This window comes from Rhamphochromis longiceps, linkage group LG14, assembly GCF_057381845.1.
Source record: "Rhamphochromis longiceps isolate RC_006_pf linkage group LG14, R_longiceps_female_GT1.1, whole genome shotgun sequence".
Classification (NCBI taxonomy): Eukaryota; Metazoa; Chordata; class Actinopteri; order Cichliformes; family Cichlidae; genus Rhamphochromis; species Rhamphochromis longiceps.
In genome coordinates, this window is record NC_140570.1 from 19,131,376 (window position 1) to 19,154,041 (window position 22,666).

The following is a 22,666-nucleotide window of genomic DNA, read 5'->3' on the forward strand; positions in this document are numbered from 1 at the left end:
TACTAATATACAGATATCCACCCATCCATTAAACAATGTTATTCTGATAATCTAATTCAAGGTCAGGAGCCTATCACACCCCTCATAGGGTGAGAGGCAGGCCACATGCTGCACAGGTCGCCAGTCTGTTCAGGATTAACACAGACTCACCAGCCGAATAATCATGCATGTCTTTGGACTGTGTGAGGAATCTAGAGTACCCGGAAAGAACACAGAGATTTCTTAGTTATTGCTGAAAGGTGACAGTGCTAAACATCACATCAACATGCTGCCCGAAATACAGACAAACGTCTGGAAATCAACTCAGAGGAAAGTCATTTTCTCTTACTTGATCTGAGAAGTGATCCTTAATAAAATGGCTCAATTACCTCATTTCTTTGCAGCTTGTCTAACATGGCTTGAATACTTTTGAGACATACCTAGACTACTACAATAATGATTCAGTTTTTTTTAAAGACTTCAAGTTGTTCTCTATTTGCCTGTTTATGATACCAAACACATTGCCCAAGTTGAAGGATATTGATTTATAGATTTCTTATGTAAATATCTACCAAGTTTTCACAAGTTTAATTCGTTTGTCTTCATTTGTGACATTGAATAATTTCAATTACACAAAGTAAATCTTGAGAATTTACTTCATACATAATCATTCTGTGCTAAAGACTGCTTATCGCATCTGTCTTGAACTTACCCATTCAGTGAGGACTTGCTGTCAGTCTGCAAAATCTGATAGAAATGAAAGCTGGGATGTGCATGGGAGTCACTTTATGGAGCTTTATGGATTTACCTCATCCCTTATTTGACTACAGAAACACACCCACCAAAACATCGAGAACACACTACAGATATGCAATGTGAATAATTTTTTAAAAGCTAGCAAAATAAGAAAAAGTAATAAAGGCTTAAATGATGGGATCATAGCACTTGGAAAATCTACAAGAAACAGTTAATCCAGTTGATTAAATGTTATTGTTACATCCAATCACCTTTTGGCCTCTGTGTGTGATTGTGGACATGTGCAGAGAGTAGCGTGTGGCTGAATTTGAAGGAGAAAAGGTGTGTGTGGGGGTGCTCCTTTGAGGACAAAGGAAAGGTGTGTAGGTGTGTGTGTGTGTGTGTTCCTTTGAGGGGCAAAAGGGGAGACAGAGTGGATTACAGGGGATTATTGGTGAAACAATAATAGTAATAAAATAAATAATAAAATAAACAGTGGATTAGTGATAAGGTAATAATAAATAAATAAAATTAACTGAGATTTAAAGGTGATCAAGTATGGATGGAGTATTTAATCAAGAACTAGATGAGAGCAGTTGGGGAGAAAGGAAAAGAGAGGTTGGAGAAGTAAATTAAGAGGTTGATGTGTGTGTGTGTAAAACAACGGGGTAAAAAAAACGGGAAAAATGAAAAAGAAAAACTAATGAAAACAAAACAAAAAAAGAGTGTGGAATTGTGAGAGGGGAATTGTCTCCAACTGGGGAGCGGGTGATACTGCAGGTCACCATCTGCCCTTAGTGGACACAAAAGAAAAAACTGAATAGGAGTGTGGTTGATGAAAGTAAGTAATAATAATACGAAGCGGGTCAAGAACCACTAAAATCTTACTTTCAGGGCTTTTAAGACAGGAGAGAGACACGGCTGGAATTAATTGGACATTACGACACAAGGGGAAGTGAAACACTGAAAAGAGGCACGGACCTTCAAAATAAAACAGGAAACACCGACTGAACTTTACACGCGCAAACTTAACACAGACTGGGGAGACGGAACATAGGAACCTGAAACGTGGAACAGGAGGGCACAGAGGACACAAAAAACCAGTGATAATCACAAACAACCCAAAATAAACAAAACCACAGAATGGTAATAAGCTTAAACATAAACACGGGGAGTCCACAGACTGGACCAGGACAGTGAATGATCAAGTTGTCTCAGTGTGTCACTTGCAGGTGGGGAAATGGACCTGGATCAATTCTCCATGAGAAGCAGTAGGAAGAAGATTATAGGTTAACATCATTAGAAACACCCAGCTCGAGTTTTGGCTGAATTGTTTTGCAGCTTCCCTTCCTCATCCTGAAAAAGCAAGCTCCAAGGAAGCTAATCTCTTCTTGAAGACATGGAGTGCAGTTCCAGAAGCACAGCCATGAACATTAACAGTGGACAGAAGTCCAAGAGACAACAGCAGAGTCCTGAGCGGAGAGATCCAGCAGCGCTATGGGCAAACGACATCAGAGAGAGAAACAGAACATCCATCATCACGACTGGATGGAAGGAGAGATGCGGTTCCAGCAAGCTGCAACTTCACTATGGGTGAAGGACTTTTAAGGAGACTGTCTGAGTTTGACATTTGCCATGTTTGGAGCAAAATGGCAATGAAAGAGACAGTGGGAGAATACACAGGACAAAGCTGAAACGAAGAACTGCCACTGGACTGCTGGGGAAGAAGAGACCACAGTGAAAGAAGGAGCAGGTGAAGACACAGAGGAATGCTGTTGTTTTAGTGTGGGAAATCAAATTGGGTTAAGGAATCCGGGGAGACAAACGACTATGTTGAGGTGGAGAACTGAGAAAGTGTCCAGACCACCACAAAAGGGGGAGGAAGACAAGCACTGAGGTATGCAAGTGGACTGCTGGACAAAACGGAAAGGCAACACCTCACATGCACACAACATGTACTGGGCGTAGCACAAAATCATACAGGAAGTGGCACACATCACAAGAGGGTACCTGTAGAGGGGGTTAACAAAACACAGCGTGGTTGCCTATGGTAACTCGCAAGCATTAGGATTTAGCTCTGCCTGACTATGATAGAGATTTTTTTAATTTTTATTTAGGTGTTTCTGGAACAAAAAGGTGGAGCAAAAGAAGTTTTGTTTCAGAAAAAAAGGGGGAAGGTAAATAAAATGTTCTTTTTGAAATGTCGTCATATTGCTGGCAGTAGAAACTTAATGCGACACGAGAGGTTCTGCTATTAGCAATAAACATGGGGACTGACTGGACTGACAAAAACTTGACTGACTTGACACCAATATGCAAGATTGCAACTCCACCCACAGAGCAAAAAGGGTGGATGTTTCTTTTTTACAGGAACAGGATGAAAGCGACATCTTAGTTTTGCATGACTTGTAGGCCATGCAAATCTTTTGGTTGCCAGTTTTTCTGTGTCTATTTACAAGCAGTGTGTTAATATGACCTTGTATTGTTTACAGTGCAAAGGTCCACTTTCAGAAAGTGTGCATTTAAGATGCACTGGGCTAACATCTACATCTACTTTTCTACAGCAGAGGGTTAATCATATGATTTAATCACATGATTTGCAGCAGGAAACACCACTGGCCAATTTTTTTAAACATCTATGTAAATGTGTAGATGTACATGTGGAAAAAACCCATCATGTTTTTTTTTTGGTTTTTTTTACTTATTTCACATGTGAAATATGCAGTACTTTATGTATAAGACCATTATTACTGCCGGTTATAATGGGCTGTATCTTTAAACAGAAAGTGAAGGTTGAGTCATGTATTTTATTTTATTTTTTTGATTTGTGTGTGTGTGTGTATATGTGTGTATCGATCGATCGATATCTATATATATCTATATAAACACCCAGCACGCCCCTGCGGGCGGTTTATTCTTCAAGCTCGGGTCCTCTACCAGAGGCCTGGGAGCTTGAGGGTCCTGCGCAGTATCTTAGCTGTTCCCAGGACTGCGCTCTTCTGGACAGAGATCTCCGATGTTGTTCCCAGGATCTGCTGGAGCCACTCGCCTAGCTTGGGAGTCACCGCACCTAGTGCTCCGATTACCACGGGGACCACCGTTACCTTCACCCTCCACATCCTCTCGAGCTCTTCTCTGAGCCCTTGGTATTTCTCCAGCTTCTCGTGTTCCTTCTTCCTGATATTGCTGTCATTCGGAACCGCTACATCGATCACTACGGCCGTCTTCTTCTGTTTGTCTACCACCACTATGTCCGGTTGGTTAGCCACCACCATTTTGTCCGTCTGTATCTGGAAGTCCCACAGGATCTTAGCTCGGTCATTCTCCACCACCCTTGGGGGCATCTCCCATTTTGACCTTGGGACTTCCAGGTTATACTCGGCACAGATGTTCCTGTACACTATGCCGGCCACTTGGTTATGGCGTTCCATGTATGCCTTGCCTGCTAGCATCTTGCACCCTGCTGTTATGTGCTGGATTGTCTCTGGGGCATCTTTACACAGCCTGCACCTGGGGTCTTGCCTGGTGTGATAGACCCCAGCCTCTATGAATCTTGTGCTCAGAGCTTGTTCTTGTGCTGCCATGCTTAGTGCCTCTGTGTTGTCTTTCAGTCCAGCTTTGTCCAGCCACTGGTAGGATTTCTGGATATCAGCCACCTCCTCTATCTGCCGGTGGTACATACCGTGCAGGGGCCTGTCCTTCCATGATGGTTCCTCGTCTCCCTCCTCTTTCTTGGGTTTCTGCTGCCTGAGGTATTCACTGAGCACTCGGTCAGTTGGGGCCATCTTCCCAATGTATTCTTGGATGTTCGTTGTCTCATCCTGGACTGTGGTGCTGACACTCACCAGTCCCCGGCCCCCTTCCTTCCGCTTAGCGTACAGCCTCAGGGTGCTGGACTTGGGGTGAAACCCTCCATGCATGGTAAGGAGCTTTCTTGTCTTTATGTCAGTGGCTTCTATCTCCTCCTTTGGCCAGCCTATTACCCCAGCAGGGTACCTGATCACGGGCAGGGCGTACGTGTTGATGGCCCGGATCTTGTTCTTACCATTCAGCTGACTCCTCAGGACTTGCCTGACCCTCTGCAGGTACTTGGTGGTTGCAGCTTTTCTAGCGGCCTCTTCATGGTTCCCATTCGCCTGCGGGATCCCCAGGTACTTGTAACTGTCCTCTATGTCTGCAATGTTGCCTTCTAGTACTGAGGGGGTTCAGGCCTATGCAGAACAGCAGTGGGGACAGAGCATCTCCTTGGTAGATCCCGCACTTGATGGTGACTTGTGCTATGGGCTTGGAGTTGGCCTCTAGTGTTGTACGCCACTCTAGTGTTGAAGGCTCTTAGGGTCCCATTGATCTTGTACAATTCTAGGCATTCCAGTATCCAGCTGTGGGGCATTGAGTCATAGGCCTTCTTGTAATCAATCCAGGCAGTGCACAGGTTGGTGAGTCTGGTCTTGCAGTCTCGGCTGATTGTTCTGTCTACCAGTAGCTGGTGTTTTGCGCCTCTGGTATTCTTGCCAATTCCTTTCTGTGTCCCGCTCATGTATTGACCCATGTGCCTGTTCATCTTAGCCGATATGATGCCTGACAGGAGCTTCCATGTAGTACTGAGGCAGGTTATTGGTCGGTAGTAGTCCCTTCTTGGGGTCCTTGGGGATCAGGACCATCCGGCCTTCGGTTTCAGGACCGGCCGGCCTTTGGTTTTTCGAATGTTGGAACACTGAGCTACTAGTTGTTTCGCCGTCATTGTGGATGTTGGGTATCGAAGAATCCATAGGTCCCTCATCCTATTCATGTAGCCCCTTCCGCCGGGGTTACTTGCGTAGTAGCATTCCAACAATGCCCTGTTTTCGTCTCTTGCCCATCGATGCCTTCTTGTTCCAGTAGCCCACTTTTTGTCAGGGTGCCCTGGTTCCTCAACACCTGACGCGGACCTTGTTGATCCGGGCGACGTCCGAGCCGGCATGCCTTCATATTTATCTGTCTCGCTCATGTCTGCGGTAGGCTTGGACGGAAGGCCAAAATGGAGAGAAAAAGATGTGTTTTCAAACGAAAACGTATCAGTGTGGACATGGCCACAAACTATTTTCATAGCACTCTGTCTTATAGTTCTCAGAGGTAACACCATTTACCACTTGGATGTTAGTACTTTGTAGGGGCGATCGTGGCTCAAGAGTTGGGAGTTCGCCTTGTAATCGGAAGGTTGCCGGTTCGAGCCCCGGCTTGGACAGTCTCGGTCGTTGTGTCCTTGGGCAAGACACTTCACCCGTTGCCTACTGGAGGTGGTCAGAGGGCCCGGTGGCGCCAGTGTCCGGCAGCCTCGCCTCTGTCAGTGCGCCCCAGGGTGGCTGTGGCTACAATGTAGCTTACCATCATCAGTGTGTGAATGTGTGTGTGAATGGGTGGATGACTGGATATGTAAAGCGCTTTGGGGTCCTTAGGGACTAGTAAGGCGCTATATAAATACAGGCCATTTACCATTTTTACCATTTACGAGCTAGAGTTGTTAGCCCCAAGCTCAAACCTGCAGGCCCCAGGTGTCTGACCTCTAACCCTTGCTGCAGGCCCCATGTCCATTCAAGGCCCTTGTGCGGTAGCAGTAACAGGAGTAGTAGGAACGGTAGTTGTACTAGTATTGTGCAACACACATGCAAGCAGGCTTCAGAAACTGGCATTCTTCTGACCTGCAAATGGTGAAAACATCCCACATATGCATGTCATACTCGTAATTGAAATTTTGATAAGTAAAATGTCATCATAAAAAGAGTTTAAAGCTCAATTTGGCATAGACACAGACTTTATTAATCACCCAGCAGGGACATTCACAGTTACAGCAGTACATGGGTCAGGAAGAGAAAGTGAATCAGAAATATAATATAAAAATAAACAAATTACAAAAAACGGTGCACAAATTTAAAATTAGCCAAACAATCTATACGAGAGTAATTACTACTAATCTATAAATGACTGTTATATATATATAACAGTATAACAAATACACTCCATGTCAGTATAAAGATGAGTGTCATTCCTGATCAGTTGATGCAGGACTTATAAATTAAAGCTGTCTGCAAATAATAAGCAACCAGTTTGTTCAAAAAGTAGCACAAACAAAGAAATGACTCAAAATTTATAACTGGAACTCGGCTGATATTCCAGCAGACAATAATTAAAAGTTTTTTCTGCCTCCATAGATTAAGAATTTTATGTTTAATTATTTAACAAGACCTGTGACTTCAAAGCATGTGCATTCAAATTTCGGAACAGGCCCAACATTGTTGTTGTTGTTTTTTTTAATTGGATTTTACTTTGCTGCAGTCTGGTTTTCTTTTCTTTCTTTTTTTCTTTTTTTTTACATTTTGTCTTGCGAGTGTGTATTTTTCTAAAGAAATCTGCATCAGTTTGATTTCATTAACACAAACTTTGTATGCAGTTTACAACAGAGGTAAAGAGATTTAAACACACCAGAATCAAACAGCTAGGAACAAAACTAAATGTACTAAAGAACAAACCAAAAAAATCTAACTTGATATTTAAATAGCACAGCAAGAAAGTCAAAACTATGATCTTGGGTAAACTATTCCAGGTTCATGGCATGTCTAAAATCTGTCACAAATAATTCTATTTTCAGTTCAGTTTAATTACATAGTGCCAAATCACAACAACACTTGTCTCAAGGTGTTTGTAATTTAAGCTAAAGAACCTACAATAATACAAACTATTAAAAATAATGACATCCAAAATAGGTTTCCTGTGAAACACAACAGTAGCTTGAAGAGAGTATTTATACACTGGACATGTTGGGTCATTCATCTGTTTCCTCAGGAATTTCATCTCAGTGTGACCAGGGAGATGCAGTATATCCTGTTCTCGATTCATTTATTAGCAACTATCCTTGTCGATGTCAATGCAAAGCACTGTGACCCAAAACACAAATGTGAATTTAAAATGATAAAAACCAAATAACAGAATGACTTGTGTTTTTAGTTTGCATACATTCTTTCTAAGGAACATGAAGTGAACATAAAGTTACAAGTTTCTGCTTTCAAACTAGAAATAGTTTCAGTAGATTTACCTGGATTCAGAGTAGGTGCTTTAGTAGAGCAAATGTTGTTTTTCAGACCTGGCAATTGCAGAAAGGTGAGATTTAAAAACATTCGGGTGCTTATACCTGACCTAATCTTAATCAAAACAGCAGCTTACGTTGACAGATGAATGGCAGTTTTTTATGGCAGTTTGCATCCAGCAACTTGATTTCTTTTGCCTCATTAACTGAGATGATCTTTCCACAGTGGTTGTTTAAGGAGTTTACAGGAAAACTGTTGTTCCACTGAGAATATAAAACCTTTGACCCTGAAATCCATTTCCATTCAGGATTTTTGCCAAAAATGGATCGTTCCAGGCCAACCCACACCCCTGTGTGTGACTCTGTTTTATTTTGCAGCAGATTTTTAACTTCAACACCGACCGCATCATTGTAGATTTCAACCAAGGAGGAATTGTCTTGCCAACAGTGCTCCAATGCATCAATCCAAGTTTTGTTTACTGAGTGGAACTGCAGATCTGAACACAGAAAGGGTAGGTTAAGGTTTTTGCAACACAGATTTTAGGATGTGGTGACACAAAACAATCTTCTGCCTCACTGCTGCAAATGCAAAGCTGTTTTTAGTTTTCTACATTGGGCATTCAATTAAAAAAATCTGGTTCAATGCAGGTAAATATACATAATCTTACAATGACTATAATTTTATTTTAGCATGTACAAAGTCTCATCTCTACGTTATTCTTTTATTTCTTCTGACTAGTCTAGTGCTACATTTCTCCTGGAGGCACATCTTATGTTGAGTCATATTTCAATGATAAACAACAGTCAGCAGTGATTTTTTTTAATTACAGAGTAATTTCTATTTTGTGTGTGTGGTAAAGCTCTAAGTTGAAAAAGTTCTAAAAACTGCTTCAAACGCAGTAAGATGGTTTCATTTTGTTGAATAAAACTTATCCGTGTCATTACAGATACTGCCTGGGTGTTCTTGAGTGCAGTTAAATTCCATCCTTACCTTCCCATTAGATCCCAAGGAGATACATATTTTCTCTCTGTAAGAAAAAATAATTACCTGTAATGTACACTATGTAGGATTCTTAAGATTACATTAACAGCAGAATGGATGCAAGACATATTTACCCTGGTGTAAAGTTAATACACCTGTCATTAGTAAGATTTTTGTCACAATGATTTCTACTGTCAGCTGGAATGTATATGCTTCTGTTGCACTTCTGAGCAGTGTCAGGTTTAATGCTGGATCCTTGGAAACCATATGTAAGAACACACAGCATGCAGACATCTTGTTTTATGTTGGGGTTTTTTTTTAAACTATGGACATTTAGTAGAGATAAGAACAAAAATGTGGTTTGGAGAGCTTACCTCCGTTTACCTTCAAAGACAAACAGCTAGTTTTGTTCATATTAAAGCTGTTCCCAGGCATACAGTGATCCAATGTCTGACCCACAACCATTAGTGTGTCAGGCTTTGTGCTGGTTTGAAAACATTGAAGTGTCCAGTTCCAACTGTCAACTATGCAGTTAGCAGGGCAATCTTCTGAGGAACAGCTGAACATCTGGACTGTTGATCACACCAAAACTGTATTTAGTTTCCTTGTATATATATATTACCATAGGTGTTTTGCTTTCCCTTTCCCTTTTATTTTATCAATAAATTAGAGAAAATGATATGCAGTAAAAAATAAATTGTTTTGCAAAAATAAGAAATGCAGGAACAAATGTATAAAATAAATAATAGACAAGCACGAACTTTACAAGAAACATGGATTTTAAAGCTTCAGAGGGATTGAACAAAACCAAATAACGTTTTCTTAAAATGAAAATAGTGCATTTACTAGAGCAGAGAATAGGTTCTTCTTCTGTGTGAATTGCTACAGTGATTGGGTTTGATAATTGTAATTTTGATAAAATAACGTTTTAAGGTTTCTTACTATGACCAATCAGTTGGTAACATACCCAGCAGCAGTGATAGATAGGTCAGTCTTGCCATGACCTGTAAACATGACCAGAAAAATATTGGAAAGTTATGAAAAAAACATACACAGCACATTCACGTAGAAAAGTAAAAAAACTTTTACCCTTTGCCCAAGTGTTAATGTAACTGTGAAAATTACATATCCAAGGTGCAAAACTAGAGTTAGGGTACAATCTAGGCATTCAAATAGATACACAAATAGATACACATTATATACTGTACACTTGTTTTCATGATACAGAAACACTTAATAATGATAACTTGGATTCTAGTACTTAGTGCAAATGTCGAAACAGTTTGTCCATTAATCATAAAATCATCATAGCCAGAAGTTTTGGGTACAGTAGTTTATTTATATAAACATATATAAACTACTGTAATAATGATTCAATTCTCTTAAGACTGTAGCTGGTATAGAAAACGAATAGCTCCTCTAATCAAACACGTTGCTTAGACCTACCAAACCAAATGTTCCTTTTCTTTTTAAACTAAATGAGTAAGTTTATTTTTAAAGATCAATCACATATAACCAAATTTCTATATTTGTGTTCTTCAGACAGATCTTGTACTTACCCCATTAAGATTTTTTAGTTGTTGTGATATAAATGCAGGCATAGAAATGTGATGTTGTTTTATAGAGATCCTGTATGCCCGTCCTCTGATTTAAAAGAAGATACATAATTTGATTATTAAACTAAATCTAATCTGTATCACTGTGGGGGTGACGTTCCACCGAGACATCCCATTGGAGTCTAACCACCAAATACCTCCATCTAAATTCTGTACATCAATACATTATGCTTGTTTCTCTTCTTCATGAAATCAAGGGTGCTTCTGTTATTACTCTCTCAATAAATGCTGTATTGAGAGAGACAGTCATTCTTATTTGTTTACTGTATGCTTTACATGATGCTTGCAATGGGTTCCACTGAAATGTAGACATTTAGCTCTGATGGTTTCTGTAATATAACACCATATACCTGTCTGCCTATAGTGTACCAGCTTTGCAGTGAAGTCAATTTCTTAGCTACAGTTTACAAAATAGCAAAGGCTGGAACCATTTATGCAGCATGTTTTGTTGTTGTTGTTTTTTAATATTTCTTGATAGTGGGTCAGATTTCTTTATAATTGTCTCAGAGTATGCAACAAATCTAAACAAGCATATTTTACTATTGTTTTTTTCAGCTGCTGTTTCAAGTCATCCTTAAAAACTGATAACAGGAAACTCATACTGGAATTAGTTCACAGTGTTGTACTTCCCTTTTTTACCCTATGTAAGTATGTATGTAAATCTAGATCCAGAGACCTTACAGTGAGAAAGTGTGTTCAGTCAAATGGGAAACAAATATGTGGCTATCAGTTTTCATGACAAGCAAACCAATATATTGAGTCACAGCCACAATATGAAAAAGCTTGTATTTTTAGTATTATGTTTACAGGAAGTGTTGTTGAATCACTAGTTAATCTGCCACCACCTGCATGTATACTTATAGAATTAATTTAGTGCTTTAGATTTCACATTATGACTCATTTTTCATGTTTTCAAATGTGATTTAAAAAGTTCACTTGCCTGCTTATCTACCAGTACTGCAGACATAAAGCTGGGTAAGGTGGATAGCACACATTTACCTTATCTCTATGCCACATTATCCCATGCGAAGTATAATTTGCATTCAGAAAAGTAATCTCTATATTTAAGTTGTGTTTTTTTAATTCATATAAGGAAGCATTCCTCCTTAAAAGTTAGTAGCTATATAATTTTCAGTTCATTTCCTTTTAATCTTTGCTGTATAAAGGTACTTTATATTGACCTGATCTGTCACGGTTACTGCAGTAGCAAGTCAACATTTTCTCTGTTTAAAATAAAGTCTCCCTTCCTCTGATGACTGTTTACTAATCTTATTCCATGAGATAATGAAAGGAAGGAGAACGAGGATGTGGTTTATATATAGTCTGACACTTGAATGAATCACTAACAGTTGATTTGCCACTGTGGTTACACATCTAGAGAGGAGCTACATAAACATACACATGGCGACTCTCTAGTTAACCCTGTAAAGGCAAGTGTATCATGAGTTTTTGGGATAACTAATATAAATAACTTTTTATTAAAACAATAAATATTTATGTGAAAATATATTAAAGACAAATCTAATTGAAGTAGAACTGCTGAAGGAAACATGAAGTAAATTCTATCTATTTGTGACTGTATGCGCAGTGATGTGAATTCTTTATGTTTGTAATTTTTACTATTTGAATTTTCTTTGCTCTTGCTAAATTTCTTTCTGCAGTTAAATTCTAAATTGTGGACATTCACTTTCTAACCTTTTCTAAAATACTAAAGGTAGAAGTCTGAGTATTGTTTACTATAAGTGCCACGATCAATAGGGGAGCTACTGTTAAAAAGAGGAATTGACAGGATTTGACCTCCATGGCTACTCGGGTTTCTTCTTATCAGGGTTAGCAAGGAAGACACCTGGACAATTTCAAGGTAGTTAGTACTGGGCACATGTGCATTTTCAAGCTACTGTTGTGTTTCACAGGAAAACTATTTTGGATGTCATTATTTTTAATAGTTTGTATTATTGTAGGTTCTTTAGCTTAAATTACAAACACCTTGAGACAAGTGTTGTTGTGATTTGGCACTATGTAATTAAACTGAACTGAAAATAGAATTATTTGTGACAGATTTTAGACATGCCATAAACCTGGAATAGTTTACCTAAGATCATAGTTTTGACTTTCTTGCTGTGCTATTTAAATATCAAGTTTGATTTTTTTGGTTTGTTCTTTAGTACATTTAGTTTTGTTCCTAGCTGTTTGATTCTGGTGTGTTTAAATCTCTTTACCTCTGTTGTAAACTGCATACAAAGTTTGTGTTAATGAAATCAAACTGATGCACACTCGCAAGACAAAATGTAAAAAAAACCAAACAAAAAAAAGAAAAAAAGAAAACCAGACTGCTCAAAGTAAAGCAGCAAAGTAAAATCCAATAAACAACAACGATGTTGAGCCTGTTCTGAAATTTGAATGCACATGCTTTGAAGTCACAGGTCTTGTTAAATAATTAAACATAAAATTCTTAATCTATGGAGGCAGAAAAAACTTTTAATTATTGTCTGCTGGAATATCAGCCGAGTTCCAGTTATAAATTTTGAGTCATTTCTTTGTTTGTGCTACTTTTTGAACAAACTGGTTGCTTATTATTTGCAGACAGCTTTAATTTATAAGTCTTGCATCAACTGATCAGGAATGACACTCATCTTTATACTGACATGGAGTGTATTTGTTATATATAACAGTCATTTATAGATTAGTAGTAATTACTCTCGTATAGATTGTTTGGCTAATTTTAAATTTGTGCACCGTTTTTTGTAATTTGTTTATTTTTATATTATATTTCTGATTCACTTTCTCTTCCTGACCCATGTACTGCTGTAACTGTGAATGTCCCTGCTGGGTGATTAATAAAGTCTGTGTCTATGCCAAATTGAGCTTTAAACTCTTTTTATGATGACATTTTACTTATCAAAATTTCAATTACGAGTATGACATGCATATGTGGGATGTTTTCACCATTTGCAGGTCAGAAGAATGCCAGTTTCTGAAGCCTGCTTGCATGTGTGTTGCACAATACTAGTACAACTACCATTCCTACTACTCCTGTTACTGCTACCGCACAAGGGCCTTGAATGGACATGGGGCCTGCAGCAAGGGTTAGAGGTCAGACACCTGGGGCCTGCAGGTTGGAGCTTGGGGCTAACAACTCTAGCTCGTACAAAGTACTAACATCCAAGTGGTAAATGGTGTTACCTCTGAGAACTATAAGACAGAGTGCTATGAAAATAGTTTGTGGCCATGTCCACACTGATACGTTTTAGTTTGAAAACGCATAGTTTTCTCTCCATTTTGGCCTTCCGTCCACACTGATACGCCTTTTGTGGTCAAGGAAAACTGAGCTTTTTGAAAACGTTCTCTAAAGTGGATAATTTTGAAAAAAGCATTTTCGCGTAGCAGTGAGGACTGGGAAAACGGAGGCTTTCCCAGTCCTCACTGCATTTGATGCAGTGCAATGATGCATTTTAGTAATATGATGCAGTCTGATCCAGAAGTCTTTTGGTTTGGTGAGATGCAGTTTGGTCAGTCTAAGCCTCCTTTATGAATTTTTGGGATGTCCACTCCTAGAGAGATTGGCTGCTGTCTTGCTTTCCATGTGTCAATATCTTTTCTCACTGTAGAAAAACTGACTTCAAATATAAAATTGTTTTGTAACCATTCACCGACTGACAGGCAGCAACAACATGTTTCCTAAGATTATCTGATGATCAGAAAAGACACTGGCTGTAATCAAGTGCATTAGCAGAACCTGGCTGCTTCTTACTCTGTTATTTCCTATGGAAGCAGTAACAGTGCACCTAGTGTACCTAGTTTTCTTCTGCATTTTGGTTTAGTTTTCATAGAATAAATAATAACACAGAGTAATATCTGATGTGTTGTTTATCATCTTAGGCTGTATTTACTTAATTTAAAACTGATCAAATGATTTTTTTATGTCCTGATATGTTGAACTTACATGCTGTTCTTAAAAAAGTGAAAAGCACACATTTGCATTCTATTCGACTGAAAAAACAACTTTCATGTTATCTCACAATACAGTCTCTGTATTCATATTTGCATTAGCTACACAGAAACAGGAATTTGTTTTTTCAGGAAAGAGGGGAAGGCAGATAATTTCATTTTAATATGAAATTTCCTGTTGTCAACATGAAAAAAGTAAAAATACATCATAAATAAGTACGTCAAAAGATGTCTGGAAAAACATAGCTTAAAAATAAATGTTAAAAAAAATAAAGTTTTAAGGCCAGTTTAATCTTCAGTTGAACTTTGTTTGTGTAACCCAGATGTGTCTGCTGAAATACCCCTGAAGCCAGTTAGGCAGGAACAAGTGAACTTTTCCACATTTTGTCACATTACAGCCACAAACATGAATCAATTTTATTGGAATTCCACGTGAAAGATCAATACAAAGTGGTGCACACATGAGAAGTGGAACGTAAATCATACATGATACCAAACATTTTTTACAAATAAATAACTGAAAAGTGGGGTGTGCGTAATTATTCAGCCCCCTCAGTCAGTACTTTGTAGAACCACATTTTGCTGCAATTACAGCTGCCAGTCTTTTAGGGTCTGTCTCTACCAGCTTTGCACATCTACAGACTGAAATTCTTGCCCATTCTTCTTTGCAAAACAGCTCCAGCTCAGTCAAATTAGATGGACAGCATTTATGAACAGCATTTTTCAGATCTTGCCATAGATTCTCGATTGGATTTACACTTCTCACGTGTACACCACTTTGTATTGGTCTTTCACGTGGAATTCCAATAAAATTGATTCATGTTTGTGGCTGTAATGTGACAAAATGTGGAAAAGTTCAAGGTGGCCGGATAGTTTTGCAAGCCACTGTATGTACTGGATGAGCATTAGCCTTTAGGCAAACACAACTTGCTGCACCAAATATGCAAATGACACGATGTTACACATCATTTAGGACATCTACATTTCTGTGTACTAAAAACAATGAACTTGAAGAGCACACAATTGTCTTTTAGCTTTTGTCTTTTAAATATTGTCCTGTAGCTGGCATTAAATAAGGACTCTGAGTATTTATGGCATGAAAGAGTGCATTAACAATTGCAAGCTGATATTATTTGTTGAATAATTAGTCAGTGTACAAAATAACTTGATACATAAGTACCTGATCGTCACATTAAAACTATCAATTTGAATGAAGTTTGACGGCAAATGCTCCCTGCATTCTTCTCATAACCAGGACAGATGAGATTAAAAAACTCAGCTGTTTTGTTTTTACTTACTTTTTAATGTTTTTTGTATAATTATGTGTGTGCAATTTCTTACATTATACATTAAATAACTCTTAATTCACAAATTTGACTAGTAAATGAATCTCAAAGCTAAAATGAAGCTCAAATATCTTGTAAATCCAAGTGTATAAGCTATTTGAATTTGAAATTTGGAAATTACAAAAAGTCCAAAGACCTTCAAGTAGGAGGGTGTGTTTAGTCAAATAGGAAACAAATAGAAGCTTATCAGTTTGTTTGAACAGCATACTGTCAGTGTTTGTATAGTTGGCAGACATAAATGCTTACATGGAGGTTTAAAAGTGAGCGCTTTTATTAGGCTGATGGAACTGGTACAAAACAAAGGCAAAAGTCCAAAACATAAACCCGAACTAAAAAAAAAATCTAAACTGGAAATAACAGAAAACCGAAACATGAAGAGGGCCGTCATGAGACAGGAACTAGACAGATCGCTAATGGGAACATAACAGATTCTCTGACAGGGCACATAGGCAGACAGGAATAGTATGAACACAAGAGGGTGAGTATGGAAGTGGAAACAGATGTGAACACAGCAGAGACAAATCAGGGGTAACATGACAGGGGAAGTACATCTTTGGGCAACACACACTAAACAAGAAACTATCACAATAAAACAGCAAACACAACTAATACGAGGACCAGGAAGTTGCAAACATGGAATCACAAATAGATGAAAACTAGACAGAACAAAAACAAAAGGGAAACCTGATAACTAGGGAAGGAATACATAAAAGACTCAGACTATAGGCCTAAACCCCAAAACTGAACTAGATGATAAACAAAACCTTAGAATATCAATATACAAAAAACCCAGGAAATACTGAGAGTGAACAAAACTCAACACAGGGATTCTGACACATACAAATATATTAACTCAAACAACAATGAGAGATCAAAAAAACATTTTGTATTTTAATTAAAATGGCATAAAGGTCAAGATTTAGAAAATCAGCATAAACACAACAGGAAGACAGCCAGGTCAGTTTCATGTAGACATCCAAAGTCTCAGGAAACAAGATTTAAAAAACATAAAGACTAAAACTCAGAATATTTCCTTATTTATTTATTTATTTTAAAAATAGTATTTTAGTTAGCTTTCAGTGTTCATTAGATCCTGTAGCCTTTCTCCTTGCTGTCGTCGCCTTTCTCCTTGCTGCTGCCGTTGCCTTCCCCCATGCTGCCGTTGCCTTCCTCCTCGCCGCTGTCGCCTTTCTCCTCGCCGCTGTCGCCTTTCTCTTCGCTGCTGCTGTTGCCTTCCCCCTTGCTGCCGTTGCCTTCCTCCTCGCCGCTGTCGCCTTTCTCTTTGCTGCCATCGTTGTCGTCATCGCCTTTCTCCTGCCTGCTGCAGCTGCTGGCTTCCCTTTCTTTCACAAAAATCAATAACCATTCACTCAAAACAATTCAGTTGATTGTATATGAGCATCCTCAAAATTTCAAACCTGGAAAAGGGGAGAATTTAACATTTGGTATCAATATCATGCCAGACTGACCCAAACAAATCAGCAGCTTACCTTTGCAGATGTAAGGTATTTTTTCATGACAGCTGGCATCCAGCCACTTAATTTCTTTTGTCTCATTAACGAAGACAATCTTTCCACAGTGGTTGTTTAAGCCGTTGACTGAATCAGTGCTGTTCAACTGAGCATTTAGTAGTTTTGACCCTGAAATCCACTTCCATTCATCCTTGTTGCCAAAGATTGGTCGTTCCAAGCCAATCCACACACCATCCTGCAAGATTTTATTTTGCAAGAGATTTTTCACTTCAACCCTCACAGTCTTGTTGCATATTTCAACCAGCGAGGAATTATTTCTCTGACAGTGCGCCAAGGCCCCAATCCAACTTTTAGCTTCCTCGTGGAACTCCAGATGTATACCTTGACACAAAAAGAACAATTACAACATACAAGTTACATTTTTACTTTAATACTGGAAAATATTGTACACTTGATGCAAATTAATCCTTGTGTCTGTGATTAAAGTTATAGCTCTGGTGTCCAAATCCCTCCCGGAACAATCAGCTTTTTGGTCAGGGGTGAGTTAAGTTCTGCTTTTGTAACAACAGCAGGACATTGTGCTTTCACTGTGTTGAATTAAACGTACCCAAGGCATCAGCGAAGAGCAGCTGGATTATTACTGTAACAGAGCAAGATCACAACAAGAGTTGGATGATTTTGTCCACAAATAATTATTTACTTAGAAAATATATCAAAATGAGTAAAGGGAAAAGCGAGCAATTGCAAAAATGTAGAGATAAATATGCTAGCACTTTTTAAAAAATGATAATTCATTTAAATTTCAAGGAATACATAATAATGTAGGGGCTTCTTAATCAAAATTTATATAAAGTCTCTTATTAGTACTTTGTGTTTTGTTTTTTGTTTCTTTGTCTGCCACCTTGTCACAACAGGCAGCTCTCGCAGATAATTTCATTTTAATATGAAATTTCCTGTTGTCAACATGAAAAAAATAAAAATACATCATAAATAAGTACGTCAAAAAGATGTCTGGAAAAACATAGCTTAAAAATAAATGTTAAAAAAAATAAAGTTTTAAGGCCAGTTTAATCGTTGAACTGAACTTTCTCACATTTTGTCACATTACAGCCACAAATATGAATCAATTTTATTGGAATTCCATGTGAAAGATCTTGTCACAACAGGAAGCTCTGGATATTTTGGTATCTTCCTTCCTGACACAACCCACAAAGAGAATATTTGTTTTGGAACTGGACAAGTAACCTCTTATTAAGCTAAGCAGATTTGAAAACCAATATACAATGGAGCCACAAAATTCATAAGTCAGTGGCTGGTTAATAGTGATGTGCGGTTCAATACTGAAATATCAATTCCTCTGATACCAGTCATTTATGTTCTAGAATTGATTCTCACATTAAAATATCGATATTTTAGTAATTTAGAGTAAACTTGTAGTTTATCATTAACAGGATCACAGTGGGAAGATCCTATTTCATTCGGATTGTCTACATTGGAAGCAACTACTTCCTCTTCCGCTTTTCATAGTCATGTGCGAAATACGGCTGTATAAATGTGTCGCAGTCCCTTGGCGTGCGCAGTCACAACAATGGCTGAGCGTAACTGGAGTTATGTTCGGACGTATTTTACATCCACAAACGTGGTTTGTGATACATGTGGCAAGAAAGTGAGGTGTTGTGGCAACACCACAAATTTGTCAAACACCTCAGAGTAAATCATATCACAGAATATGATGAGCGTATGTTGAGGCGAACTGAGGAGGAGGAGGAGTGGACAGGGACAGGTGCTGCTAGGGCGAGACAGACGTCTCTCATGGAGTCCTTTAGTGCTGCAGGCAGGCAAGGTGCTCAAATAGCGCACAACTTCAGGTTTTTTTTATTTCTATATGATGAATTCTGTATTATTAAGTGATAAGAACAAGTAATCTGATGTCCTGTAATCATTATGATGCTATAATTTGAGATACAATAAATAAAATACGTTTTTGCACAAAGTATCGTGCAAAAAGGATCAGTATCGTTGATACCACCCTGAATTTTACTTGGTATCGGATCGGAAAGGAAATCAGTGGTATCGCACATCACTACTGGTTAAAGTTACTTGATATTTGTTGTCTTTTTATGTTCGTAATGTACAGTAAGTATGTCAAACAAGTCAATCAGTTCCATATTTTTGTGTCAGGCAGGTGATTAAAAGCTGTCTGACATTTTTTTTTTTAGACATTTAAATAAAGGTGTAGACTCTGTCTTAAATTTCTATTCTTTTTAATGGCCACCAGGGGGCAATACCTAGGGCTTGTAAAAAGAATTTTGTTACTATAGAAAGAAAAACAGTTTCCAAATGTGACCTCTCTAAACACTTTCCTGCTGTATTTAGTCATTATTTTCAGGGTGAGATTGGGAGAAAAATGATTAAGTAATGGTCAGAAATGGAGGATTGTTTCAAGTAACACACTTTTCTACCACTGTGGATGTCTAATTTGGTTGTTCTGTTTTCGGAAAAATAAGTGGTGAATTTACTGTTGGTGTCACTTGTGTTTTGCCAGACAGCCTCGTACAGCTTTTTTTTTTTTTTTCTTCTTCTTACCTTTTTCTCCTCCATTTTACCAGTAGTGGCTGTCTTAATCCAGATCAATAATGCTGGTAATAATCACACTGTAAAAAGAATAACCCTATTCAAATAAAAAAAAAAATGATGTCCAGTTGTCACATCCAAAATATTTGGCTTTATAGAATCCAAATTGAGTCACTTGATATGACCTGATACTTTTATGTTGATATAAACAATATTACTAGACTTGACTGAAACTTTAAATTTTGCATTGATCCAAATTGATTTTTTTTACATAGAACCATATTTTAATTATTGAACCAAGCTAATATATTGAAATTTAACCAACCTAATGTATTCACATCGAACCAAATTAACATGAACTAATATGTTTGTGTTGAAGCCAGGTAATTGATTTACATATATTCAAACTATATTTTTTACATTTCATTTTATTTCAGTTCAAAAATGCTCTGCATTTCCTATAAAAAACAAGACAGTTGGCCAACCAATTATTTCAAAATTATTTATTGTTCCAAACCATTTTAACTATAATCACAGAATATGATGAGCGTATGTTGAGGCGTATATTACTAATATTATTATATTAGTAATATACAGATTTAGTGCTACGGCAGAAATGATTAGAGAAATGTTTGTTTTATAAAACCTGCAATCTTTTGAAAACCAGTATAAAACCTGCAATCTTTTGAAAACCAGTATAAAACCTGCAACCTGTCTAAAACTGGCATAAAACCATTATAAAAACTCTTTTTAAACCAATTTGCAAGTACTCAAAAATGTTTATATGTGCACTGTGCCTGTACAATGTAAAAAAAAAAAATCTACACATGTATCAATGAAATCAACTTAAATCTCCCTTTCAAATGGGTGTTCTTATAAATTTTGAATGTAGAATACCACTGCAGGCCAACCAAGCAAAATAACCAAGCACACATGCACATGCATGTGCACATACACATGCACACATGCATGCAAACACACTACTGTGCAGTGTTAAGTTTACAATTAAGTTTGCGAATCTTAGAGGTCATCTTGTTAAAGTCAAGCTCCATCATAATCTTTTGAAGAGCCTCAAAGGTGAACCTGAATCCTCGTGGATATTCCATATTAAGAGCATAACAGAGTCCAAAGACCATTGCCACTCCAGCTGCCACAGAAGGCAACTCATTCAGGACTTCCACACCATCAATGATTATCCCGATGTCTCGAGGCTGATGTAGGAGGCTTGAGTTGTCCCTGAAGACGAAGAGTGCCATGGTGGTACTCTGCAGCTCTTCCTCAGCTTCATCTTTCTGGGATATCTTGAGGTAAAATATGGAACAAAATGTACAAGTGAAGAACTGAAGTCTGGCACACCTGATAAATCTTTGACCATAATAAACTACTATTTTGATAGTTGTTTGGTCACAGACTATTAGAACAATTATTTGACTAATCAGATTTGTGAATTGCATAATCAACAAACACAAGCTTGTGTCTAGAAACCGCGAGCTCACCAGAAAAATTCAAACGAAGCGGAGCACGGAGTTATACTATGAATGTTATGAACTATGAACTTATGCTAGCTAGCTGTATCCACCACCGATGCATCGTGGTAACGCTAGCTAGTTAGTATACTGGTAAAAAACGGCTTTTTGCCTAACTTGCATTCCCGACTGTGATGGTCGGTTTCTGGTAACCAGTTCTAACGTTGCGCAGGATAGCTAGCTAGCTTATAGCTAGCAGCTACAATCATGCAAAAATTAGGGGTGGCTGTCGACCCAGCTTAAATGGGGTTATTTTCTGCAATTTTGGCAATACAAATTATAAAAGCTTTTGTAACACACTTGGCTTTACTTACGTTTATTTTCAGATGAAATTAATCAAAGATGTGACACGATGTTTCCAGCAGCCATGCAGAATAAAAATGGGTCCCGGTCTATTTCTGGTGGGCGTGTTCAAGTGCAAATCACTTTGACTCAAATTAAAGATATTATCTGTTCAACATGAAAAGAAATATATGTTTTGAGAGAAATCAAAAACTTTGCGTTGTGTCCTTTGTACAGATATTTAGTTTCATCCAAATCAAAAGTGGTATTTTAAAATGCAAAAAGAAAGGGTTTCACAATCAAATCAATGATTTTATTCTGTTTTGAATGGCACTTATTAGATTGAATGAATGACTGCATGTTAGACTTTTTTCAGTGCAGTCTGAATTGCATAAACTCATATTTCAGCAGTTTGACTTGGTTTTGTGTCACTTTCAGTTGCTACTCGGTCCCAGGCTCGGCAGACGTGTATGTTTCAGGCCCCAGGTTCTGTTCAAGGACCAGTCTCAGCTACAGAATCCTTTTCAGCTAACCCAGAAACCATACATCCCGAGCCCCCACCATCATCAGTCCTCAAAAACTCTGGTTGGTTGTGATTTACTTATTCATTTAAAACAGAAAGCAAAAAGATTTTTTTAAAAATGCATAATGCATTTTAAAAAATCATAACAGTGCCACATCTGTTTCATTTAACAACATGTTGTTGTTGGTGACCATGCCATATTCATTTGGTTATCTGCAGGGTACAAAGTCATATCATGTACCTGTTAAAATGTATTTGAATAAGTTTCTGAGTACTTTAAATGTATGAAGAAATATTTTGGTCTTTTCCTTCTGTTAAATCTGAATTATATTTGTTTTTTGTCATCTAGTAATTCTGAATCAGCAGCGTAAAAAGAATGATACACAACCAGCGACTTTGCAGCCTTTTGTTCCTGAGGCCATAAAGCAAAATGATGAACCTGAGAATGTCATGATCCTGGGTCCTTTTGACCCAGCGTTTTGTGTTTTCTCTTCGCGATTTTGGTTCTGTTCTTCCTCTGGTTAGTGTTTACTCTGTTCTGCCCGTGTGTTCCTGTATCTAGTCCGCGTTTCTTAGTTTGTGTCCTTTCATGTGTAAGTTCCTGTTTTATTGTGAAGGTCTGT

At 38.0% G+C, this 22,666-nt stretch overlaps 2 protein-coding genes across 2 annotated transcripts; both read right to left on the reverse strand.

Moving 5' to 3' along the window:
• Positions 1–7,590: 7,590 nt before the first annotated feature.
• Positions 7,591–9,817, reverse strand: LOC146653931 (secretory phospholipase A2 receptor-like). The gene is made up of 7 exons (XM_085380688.1): positions 9,724–9,817; positions 9,131–9,328; positions 8,891–9,011; positions 8,711–8,802; positions 7,912–8,274; positions 7,784–7,831; positions 7,591–7,625 (listed from the first exon to the last, which is right to left on the reverse strand). The coding sequence occupies exons 1-7, from the start codon at positions 9,815–9,817 to the stop codon at positions 7,591–7,593; spliced, it is 951 nt and encodes a 316-aa protein (XP_085236814.1).
• A 6,122-nt stretch (positions 9,818–15,939) lies between these two features.
• LOC146653932 (uncharacterized) lies at positions 15,940–20,968 on the reverse strand. The gene is made up of 3 exons (XM_085380689.1): positions 20,716–20,968; positions 17,157–17,537; positions 15,940–17,009 (listed from the first exon to the last, which is right to left on the reverse strand). The coding sequence occupies exons 1-3, from the start codon at positions 20,966–20,968 to the stop codon at positions 16,753–16,755; spliced, it is 891 nt and encodes a 296-aa protein (XP_085236815.1). The 3' UTR covers positions 15,940–16,752.
• Between the last annotated feature and the right edge of the window lie 1,698 nt (positions 20,969–22,666).

Excerpts from the sequence above, each read along its gene's own strand:
- LOC146653931 (XM_085380688.1), bottom strand. The coding sequence starts at position 9,817 with ATGTGCTGTGTATGTTTTTTTCATAACTTTCCAATATTTTTCTGGTCA. Across the intron at positions 9,329-9,723 it reads CTATCTATCACTGCTGCTGG|TCCAGATGTTCAGCTGTTCC; the intron begins GTATGTTACCAA and ends TGTGATCAACAG. Across the intron at positions 7,832-7,911 it reads ACTGCCATTCATCTGTCAAC|GTCTGAAAAACAACATTTGC; the intron begins GTAAGCTGCTGT and ends TGCAATTGCCAG.
- LOC146653932 (XM_085380689.1), bottom strand. The coding sequence starts at position 20,968 with ATGGCACTCTTCGTCTTCAGGGACAACTCAAGCCTCCTACATCAGCCT. Across the intron at positions 17,538-20,715 it reads TAAGATTCGCAAACTTAATT|TGTTCTTTTTGTGTCAAGGT; the intron begins GTAAACTTAACA and ends GTATGTTGTAAT. Across the intron at positions 17,010-17,156 it reads AATACCTTACATCTGCAAAG|AAAGGGAAGCCAGCAGCTGC; the intron begins GTAAGCTGCTGA and ends TTTTTGTGAAAG.